The sequence below is a fragment of the Nerophis lumbriciformis genome, linkage group LG02 (genome assembly GCF_033978685.3).
Source record: "Nerophis lumbriciformis linkage group LG02, RoL_Nlum_v2.1, whole genome shotgun sequence".
Classification (NCBI taxonomy): Eukaryota; Metazoa; Chordata; class Actinopteri; order Syngnathiformes; family Syngnathidae; genus Nerophis; species Nerophis lumbriciformis.
The window spans coordinates 62,484,447-62,495,000 of NC_084549.2; the positions used below are offsets into that span (position 1 = coordinate 62,484,447).

A 10,554-nucleotide genomic window follows, 5' to 3' on the forward strand; every position below is an offset into this window, starting at 1 on the left:
CGGAAATATTCTGTAACAAGTGTTAACATTTCAACAAAAGTAAAAGTATTGCTTATTTGCTAAAATGTGCAAAAATAAAGCTAAACATCCAATACAAAAAAATGTACAGTGTAAACATTTCAACAAAAGTAAAAGTATTGCTTATTTTGCTTAATAACACAACAATGATAGTATGATTAAAGTGAAAGTTAATTGTTGGTTTGTACATAGTATATGTAACTGTTAATGTTGTAAAAGGTATTTGCACAACTAATTAACGTTAGCGTTTGTGACACGTCTTGTGCCGTGGGGTTCTTTCAGGACCGACAGACTGAACGCCAGACGGCTTTGCCAGGTTTACAATCTTTTAATTTTACACAAAGTCTTTTCTCTTCCAACTCTTTTCTCTTTCTTTCCTCGCTTTTCAGCTCCTCTTCCTCGCTCGCTCGTCGTCCCCTGTCTCTTGCGGCGTCGCTCTCGGCGCGCCCCGCCTCGCCGCTCGCTCGCCGCCGCCGCCTCTCCACAGCGTTAAAGAGGAGCGCGTCTTTGTAAACACTGAACAGGCACGCCAAACGCGCCTCTCAGAGCAAACGGTGCTTTAGTTTATGAATTTACAACGCAGATACAAATGACACATTCATGTTTTTGTGTAATAATGACAACGTATACGCACGCGGACGATTGACTTGTTGATGGTGATGGCAAGAACGCTGTCGGGGGTTTTCTTTTCAAATGTTCGTTCATAGCCGTTGTGCTGCTATGATAGGCCATTTCCGCTCGACACAGTGTGCATACAACAACATTATTATGCCGTTTATTGAAATACTCCGACACTTTTGACGACTTTTGGCGTGCTTTTTTCCCCTCGCTCGCATCGTCTGCTTTGCGCTCCGCCATGACAGTAGTGTGACGTAAATATGCGACGCGCCGACGCACAAAAACGGCGTCGACGTATTTACGTAACCGATGACGTCGACTACGTCGACGCGTCGTTTCAGCCTTACATGTTATTACAAGTACAGTACATACGCTGTCTGGCTAGCTGTGTACAAACAAAACATGAAATAATACTTTACAGATACTGTAATATGATTGTTCATGTTTTTCAGTCAGTACAGATTGGTGTCTTATCGCATTGTGTTGTGCATTACACACTCAATGTGTTTCATGCTGACGTACCGAAGCATGCCGATGTGTTACTACTAAGGGTGTAACAGTACGTGCACCGAACGAGTTTCCACATGGACATATTAAGTAGCGCACCGCACGTTGTGTAAACAGGCTGGGGGGGGGGAAGAAAAGTTCATCTGAGGCGGAGTTGACTTGAAACTGTTCAATGTTGCACTTTTTGTATGTAGAAGAAAAGTTTTGTCATTTTATTTAATCTGAGCAACAACTTGAAGCAGTTTAATGTTGCACTTTATATGTGGAAATGTTGCATTTTATATGTAGAAAGGTTTTGTTAAGAAACCAATTCTGAGCCTCATCTTATTTAGTTTTTATTTTATAAATGTTGACTGCATTAACCCTGGCAATGGACCCTGTGTGTATATGTATGTTATTGTTATGCTTAGCATTCATGACTGCCTGCTGTTGCACTGATCAGCCTAGTGGTGGCTCACATCCATCACACACAGAGCTATTTTAAAGCAATGTTAAAAGGATAAAGCCATTGTTTACAAATGTTGATAAATAAATAACCAGAAAAGGTATATTTTGTTGTTTTTTTACTGTACCGAAAATAAACCGAACCGTGACCTCTAAACCGAGGTACGTACCGAACCGAAATTTTTGTGTACCGTTACACCCTTAGTTACTACGCTAGAAAAATAGTTCCTTAAAGGGGAACATTATCACCAGACCTATGTAAGCGTCAATATATACCTTGATGTTGCAGAAAAAAGACCATATATTTTTTTAACCGATTTCCGAACTCTAAATGGGTGAATTTTGGCGAATTAAGCGCCTTTCTATTATTCGCTCTCGGAGCGATGACGTCACAACATGACGTCACATCGGGAAGCAATCCGCCATTTTCTCAAACACAGAGTCAAATCAGCTCTGTTATTTTCCGTTTTTTCGACTGTTTTCCGTACCTTGGAGACATCATGCCTCGTCGGTGTGTTGTCGGAGGGTGTAACAACACGAACAGGGACGGATTCAAGTTGCACCAGTGGCCCAAAGATGCGAAAGTGGCAAGAAATTGGACGTTTGTTCCGCACACTTTACCGACGAAAGCTATGCTACGACAGAGATGGCAAGAATGTGTGGATATCCTGCGACACTCAAAGCAGATGCATTTCCAACGATAAAGTCAAAGAAATCTGCCGCCAGACCCCCATTGAATCTGCCGGACTGTGTGAGCAATTCAGGGACAAAGGACCTCGGTAGCACGGCAAGCAATGGCGGCAGTCTGTTCCCGCAGACGAGCGAGCTAAACCCCCTGGATGGAGAGCGGATGAGGGTATGTCTCCAGAATATATTAATTGATGAAAATTGGGCTGTCTGCACTCTCAAAGTGCATGTTGTTGCCAAATGTATTTCATATGCTGTAAACCTAGTTCATAGTTGTTAGTTTCCTTTAATGCCAAACAAACACATACCAATCGTTGGTTAGAAGGCGATCGCCGAATTCGTCCTCGCTTTCTCCCGTGTCGCTGGCTGTCGTGTCGTTTTCGTCGGTTTTGCTTGCATACGGTTCAAACCGATATGGCTCAATAGCTTCAGTTTCTTCTTCAATTTCGTTTTCGCTACCTGCCTCCACACTACAACCATCCGTTTCAATACATGCGTAATCTGTTGAATCGCTTAAGCCGCTGAAATCCGAGTCTGAATCTGAGCTAATGTCGCTATAGCTTGCTGTTCTATGCGCCATGTTTGTTTGTGTTGGCATCACTATGTGACGTCACAGGAAAATGGACGGGTGTATATAACGATGGTTAAAATCAGGCACTTTGAAGCTTTTTTTAGGGACATTGCGTGAAGGGTAAAATTTTGAAAAAAACTTCGAAAAATATAATAAGCCACTGGGAACTGATTTTTAATGGTTTTAACCCTTCTGAAATTGTGATAATGTTCCCCTTTAATGTTCGCTTTCACAATAACAATGTTGCTACAGCTTGGTTATTATAAATTAAGTATTGTTGGCGGTTTTTGAATGCATTTTTAAAGTGATAACGAGGTAGAACCGATTAGCTGCATTGCTGGCTACCAAGAACAAGCCGATTTTTACATGTTAGAATGCCAAAAAAAAGGCTGCAGCATGCACTCGTGATGTAAGTACGCCTGCAGGACTCCCTGCAGCCCATCGGTGTATTGAACACCAGGATGGATGGACTCAAGGCCAGAGAGATAGTTCAGCCTGACATCCATCATGCACGGAGGCACGCATCCGTTTGTGGACTCCAGAAGTCCTATAAATCCTCAAAAGAAGCCCAGAATGGAGGCTCAATTATATGGGGAATTGTCTTTGGAGAAAAAAAAACAAGTGTGCAATGTGCAAGGTCCTGCTCCACACAAAAGTGTCAGACCATATAGCCGAGATCAATGGGAAAGAATGCAAAGCCGAGGAGTTCAGACGGCTCTGTCTGTGAATAGAGCGCAGGCCGTCTTCCACCAAGACAAATAAGCATCCGGCTGAATGCTAATGCAAATAACCTGCTACTGATTCTCTCGTTAGTTATTCTACTGTATAATCCTTCATTTTGTGTGTCAGCACTAATCCTCTCAGCCACTTCAATCCCCACAAAAAGGTACAAAAGCCATGTTAACTCATATAAACCATGCAACACTCCATTCACTTTTCACACCATTTTAGCTAATGCGTGCATTCAAGAGGCTCATATTAGACAAATGATCATTACTAAGGAACTCGATAACTTTGCAACTGTCGATAATCACCATGCGCATGCGTAGTTACGGGCTGCATCGGTTTCAGCAGCTGCGGGTGTTTGTACTACAAGCACATAAATGGCAGTAACTAACCGCGGAAAAACTCCTGACGGTTAGTATTAAATGATCAAAAAAAACGTGATCGATAAAATTGTAGACCTACTCGCGTTAGCTTTCAAGCTATTTTTAATCCCAACATGAAAACAAGAAACATTAACCTCTTTCCCCATTAAGAAACGCCACACCTCAATCTAACCCTTACATTACTGTGTAAACAACTAATATATTCACGTTGCACATAAAGGCTGTGCTGTCCTTGCGCGAAGTAATCGATATAAACTCCACAGTGTCAAGTTGAAACAGACGTTGTCAACAGGAAGTGAACTCGCATGACGTTACATAAAACGGAAGTAAAACGAACTGATATCCACTTTGCATTTATTAAAAAAACATTCTAAAACGTTTACAAAATTAAACAATATAAACATATTTAAATGCAGAAATGTAAATAATATGGATTTTATGAAGCCAGAACAATATTTAATGTTTAATTTGCCAAGAAAGTATATTGCGTGTCTATTTATTTTAGTTAAAAAAAAACCCACACAACTTGGTTAAATGATTTTAGTGTGGGTATAATTATTTTTTGAAGAATAGTGAAGAAAAATGATAACTGTGATCATTTTAGTCACAATAACTTTTTTTTTAGCTATAATATTTGTTATTTTGGTTGTGTATATTTGAGGGTCCACCACCCCCTTCTTAACAGAGACAGAACCTATGTTATTGCTTTCGGTTGTGATTTTTATTCAAGTGCTAAAATGTTGAGTATATTTGATTTTATGGTTACTGGGGTAATGCGGACGCTGTATCGATCCGTTGTGGTGAAGAAGGAGCTGAGCCGGAAGGCAAAGCTCTCAATTTACCGGTCGATCTACGTTCCCATCCTCACCTATGGTCATGAGCTTTGGGTTATGACCGAAAGGACAAGATCACGGGTACAAGCGGCCGAAATGAGTTTCCTCCGCCGGGTGGCAGGGCTCTCCCTTAGAGATAGGGTGAGGAGCTCTGTCATCCGGGGGGAGCTCAAAGTAAAGCCGCTGCTCCTCCACATCGAGAGGAGCCAGATGAGGTGGTTCGGGCATCTGGTCAGGATGCCACCCGATCGCCTCCCTCGGGAGGTGTTTAGGGCACGTCCGACCGGTAGGAGGCCACGGGGAAGACCCAGGACACGTTGGGAAGACTATGTCTCCCGGCTGACCTGGGAACGCCTCGGGATCCCCCGGGAGGAGCTGGACGAAGTGGCTGGGGAGAGGGAAGTCTGGGCTTCCCTGCTTAGGCTGCTGCCCCCGCGACCCGACCTCGGATAAGCGGAAGAAGATGGATGGATGGATGGATGGTTACTGGGGTTCAATCCCTACCTTCTACCATCCTAGTCAAGTCTGTTGTGTCCTTGGGCAAGACACTTCACCCTTGCTCCTGATGGGTGCTGGTTAGTGCCTTGCATGGCAGCTCCCACCATCAGTGTGTGAATGTGTGTGTGAATGGGTGAATGTGGAAATACTGTCAAAGCGCTTTGAGTACCTTGAAGGTAGAAAAGCGCTATACAAGTATAACCCATTTATCATTTATTTTATTGTTTGTTTTATTTAACTTGGATATTTAAACGTTTACATTTCAATTGCAATGTTAAAATATATGAGAAATACAAGTTTATTGCATTTGAAAGGGTGTACTTGCATTATTATTATGTATTATCATCACATCAGTGGTGAATTTGGTCTCAAAATAATGTTGACAATGATAATATTTACTGTCAATAATTTGTAGGTCAATATGTCATCAGGGTAGGGCTGGGCGATATGGCCTTTTATTAATATCTCAATATTTTTAGGCCATGTCACGATACACGATATATATCTCGATATTTTGCCTTAGCCTTGAATGAACACTTGATGCATATAATCACAGCAGTATGATGATTCTATGTGTCTACATTAAAACATTCTTGTTCATACTGCATTAGTATATGCTCATTTTAAACTTTCATGCAGAGAGGGAAATCACAACTAAGTCAATTTACCAAAATTTTATTAATTAAACAGTTATTAAGCACAAACATTTATGTAATTTCCAAAACACAAATTGCAAGATTGTCAGAGACATTTTAAAACAAGCTATTAGTGCACTTTTGATGTGTGAGGGAGCAGGGTTGGGGTGGGGGCGGGGTTTGGTGGTAGCAGGGGTGTATAATGTAGCCCGGAAGAGTCAGGGCTGCATGGGATTCTGGGTATTTGTTCTGTTGTGTTTATGTTGTGTTAAGGTGCAGATGTTCTCCCGAAATGTGTTTGTCATTCTTGTTTGGTCTTGGTTCAAAGTGTGGCCCATTATTAGTAAGAGTGTTAAAGTTGTTTTATATGGCCACCGTCAGTGTAACCTGTGTGGCTGTTGACCAAGTATGCCTTGCTGTCACTTACGTGTGCAGGCAAAAGATGCATATAACAAGAGGCTGGGCTGGCACACTGTTTATACAGATTGTAGAGGGCGCTAAATGCTGTACCATCATGGCACGCCCTTAGTATTATTGTAAGGGTGAAAATCGGAGAATATTAATCCCGGGAGTTTTTAGCGAGAGGCACTGAAATCCGGAAGTCTCCCGGGAAAATCGGGGGGGTCGGCAAGTATGCAGCTGAGCCGCATCAGAGTGATCAAAGAGCCGCATGCGGCTCCGGAGCCGCGGGTTGCCGACCCCTGGGTTAGGGTTAGGGTCAGGGTTAGAGGGCTAGGGTTATAATAAGGCCATGCCGAATAAGGCATTAATAAGTACTTAATAATGACTAGTTAAGAGCCAATATGTTACTCATTTGCATGTTAATAAGCAACTAATTAATGGTGAATATGTTCCCCATACTAAAGTGTTACCATGTTGTTTTACTGGTGCATAAACATCACCTTGTTCAAACAACAAAACCAACGCAGTGCATAAACTCACAACAAAATAAAAACACCTGCAAACCTGTCAGCTGTTGCCGTATCCGTAATACGCCGATAGGGAGAAGTTTGTATTTACACGATGAGTCGGGTGTGTTTTGACCTCCGCCGAACCCCTGAGGCCGACTCACCGAACCCTTAGGGTTCGATCGAACCCTAAGATCAAACCCAGGTTAAAGGGGAACATTATCACCAGACCTATGTAAGCGTCAATATATACCTTGATGTTGCAGAAAAAAGACCATATATTTTTTTAACCGATTTCCGAACTCTAAATGGGTGAATTTTGGCGAATTAAGCGCCTTTCTAATATTCGCTCTCGGAGCGATGACGTCACAACATGACGTCGCATCGGGAAGCAATCCGCCATTTTCTCAAACACTGAGTCAAATCAGCTCTGTTATTTTCCGTTTTTTCGACTGTTTTCCGTACCTTGGAGACATCATGCCTCGTCGGTGTGTTGTCGGAGGGTGTAACAACACGAACAGGGACGGATTCAAGTTGCACCAGTGGCCCAAAGATGCGAAAGTGGCAAGAAATTGGACGTTTGTTCCGCACACTTTACCGACGAAAGCTATGCTACGACAGAGATGGCAAGAATGTGTGGATATCCTGCGACACTCAAAGCAGATGCATTTCCAACGATAAAGTCAAAGAAATCTGCCGCCAGACCCCCATTGAATCTGCCGGAGTGTGTGAGCAATTCAGGGACAAAGGCCCTCGGTAGCACGGCAAGCAATGGCGGCAGTTTGTTCCCGCAGACGAGCGAGCTAAACCCCCCTGGATGTCTTGGCTCACACCGTCCCGAAGATGATCAAGAGAAGAATATCGACCCTAGCTTCCCTGGCCTGCTGACATGAGGGTATGTGTACAGAATATATTAATTGATGAAAATTGGGCTGTCTGCACTCTCAAAGTGCATGTTGTTGCCAAATGTATTTCATATGCTGTAAACCTAGTTCATAGTTGTTAGTTTCCTTTAATGCCAAACAAACACATACCAATCGTTGGTTAGAAGGCGATCGCCGAATTCGTCCTCGCTTTCTCCCGTGTCGCTGGCTGTCGTGTCGTTTTCGTCGTTTTCGCTTGCATACGGTTCAAACCGATATGGCTCAATAGCTTCAGTTTCTTCTTCAATTTCGTTTTCGCTACCTGCCTCCACACTACAACCATCCGTTTCAATACATTCGTAATCTGTTGAATCGCTTAAGCCGCTGAAATCCGAGTCTGAATCCGAGCTAATGTCGCTATAGCTTGCTGTTCTATCCGCCATGTTTGTTTGTGTTGGCTTCACTATGTGACGTCACAGGAAAATGGACGGGTGTATATAACGATGGTTAAAATCAGGCACTTTGAAGCTTTTTTTAGGGATATTGCGTGATGTGTAAAATTTTGAAAAAAACTTCGAAAAATATAATAAGCCACTGGGAACTGATTTTTAATGGTTTTAACAATTCTGAAATTGTGATAATGTTCCCCTTTAAGAACCACTGGTCTAGTCTCTTACGTGAATGAGCTAAATAATATTATTTGATATTTTACGGTAACGTGTTAATAATTTCACACATAAGTCGCTCCTCCGGCCAAACTATGAAAAAAGCCGCGACTCATAGTCCGAAAAATACGGTATTTGTTGTTCTTTGGCAACACTTCACTACATTCCAGTGAGTGTGGGGGCTGAAAGGCTTGACGGTTGTAGCTCCTGGTTCGAATCCTGCCTGATGGATACTCCACTGATGTCTGGCGGTTACTAGGCAACCTCACCTTCACTTTTATAATACATGCAGATCAGAAAGCACGATATAGATAGCGTCCTTCTATGGCGGCTTGCTTGTGGTTCTTCCACTGCAAATGTAGTAAAAAAGATATATATATATATATATTTATTTATTTTTTACAAATTGTTACAAATGTCAAATTATGCACAAAAAAACCTTCTGGCGCGAATTTGTGTCAGCAAAACAAAAGTAAGGAGTGACAGTTCAGCCGAGGAGGGATCAAGAGGAGCGAATGTGGGCCAAAGGCTCCAGGCTGCCGCTGACAGCCTCCGGGTGTCGCACAGAGGCGCCAAAAGTAGCATGTGTGGTCGACTTTTAACCCAAATAATTTTTTCAAAAGTGCATTACTCGACGTAAAAAGAAGGAGGCCTCCCCACTATGGAGGAGTGTTTACCAGGCGGAGAATGAAAACAGTAGCCGCTTACCATGGTGCTGCTCGGACGATCGAATCCAGGCGACGTGGACGGAGAAGCGACCGCGGGAGTCGGTGGGCTGCCGTGCCGGAGCGCGGAGGTTCTCGACACACCGCCGCGGTGGGAGGGAAGGGAAGGGGGTTGACTTCTCGGCTTTCACACCCGGCTTTGGGGGGCTCTCCTTTCGGCCTCGCTCGCCTTCACCGAAGCGGTCGGTGACTGCAGGAGCGGAGAGGGAGGGAAAGCCGCTGGGCGGGGACAGTGAAGGCGGGGGGGAAGGAGGAGGCTCGTTTTGACTGGCAGGCGGTGGCGAAGTGGCGGAGATAGAGTACGCTAAAGAGAGGCGGGTGCGGCGGTACTGTACATCCGGGGATTCTGCTTTTTTATAATGGATTTACCAAGATACCCCAAGCTAATGTATCTACTTCCGGTGGCAAAATGCTATCTAATTGTTTATTTATTTTTTTATTTTCACACTCATTCACACAAAGGGGTTGTTTCCTTCTGTTATTGTGTGAATGCTCCGAAGCATTCACATATATGGTTTTCTACACCAAAATTCATCTATTTATTATTCAACTTCAACTTATTCCTATTCTTCTCCAGATTTTGGCGCGCTTTACCTTCCACATTTTTTCACCCGACTCAAACCGTTCCAACTTCAAACTGTTCAGCCTGTTCGGGAATCGCGGGATTTCCCTTGACAAATTCCAAAAATTCCCAGATTTTGCAGAATTCCAGGTTTTCCGGGACATTTTTACCATTCAAAATGAATTGGTAATTTTTAGGGATGTCCGACAATGGCTTTTTGCCGATATCCGATATTCCGATATTGTCCAATTCTTTAATTACCGATTCCGATATCGACCGATACAGATATCAACAGATATATGCAGTCGTGGAATTAACACATTAACACATTAACACACTAACGCACTGCAGTTAATGTTTGGTTTTTATTACTATTAAAAGTGTGTTCATATCCTTTTTGTGTTGAGCTATTTAAAAAAATATATGTTTTAAAGAACATTTAATTAAAAGCAAACTAATTGTCCACTCATGGTAATAAAAACTGTCTAGGGCACACTTTTTAATGATGAAAAATAGGTGCCGATATCCGATATTCCGATATTGACCAAACCCTTAATTACCGATACCGATATCAACCGATACCAATATATACAGTCGTGGAATTAACACATTATTGTGCCTAATTTGGACAACCAGGTATGGTGAAGATAAGGTACTTTTTTTTAAAAATTAATAAAATAAGATAAATAAATTAAAAACATTTTCTTGAATAAAAAAGAAAGTAAAACAATATAAAAACAGTTACATAGAAACTAGTAATTAATGAAAATTAGTAAAATTAACTGTTACAGGTTAGTACTATTAGTGGACCAGCAGCACGCACAATCATGTGTGCTTACGGACTGTATCCCTGCAGACTGTATTGATATATATTGATATATAATGTAGGAACCAGAATATTAATAACAAAA

General features: G+C 42.3%; 1 protein-coding gene across 1 annotated transcript in view; it reads right to left on the reverse strand.

The window, feature by feature from the left end:
- The window catches only part of ppp3r1a (protein phosphatase 3, regulatory subunit B, alpha a), a 52,128-nt gene extending 42,828 nt beyond the window's left edge, over positions 1 to 9,300 (reverse strand). Inside the window, exon 1 of the mRNA XM_061966174.1 lies at positions 9,065 to 9,300. Within this exon, the coding sequence (XP_061822158.1) occupies positions 9,065 to 9,067 (3 nt within the window). The 5' untranslated portion in view covers positions 9,068 to 9,300. The remainder of the gene's footprint in view (positions 1 to 9,064) is intronic.
- Positions 9,301 to 10,554: the final 1,254 nt, after the last annotated feature.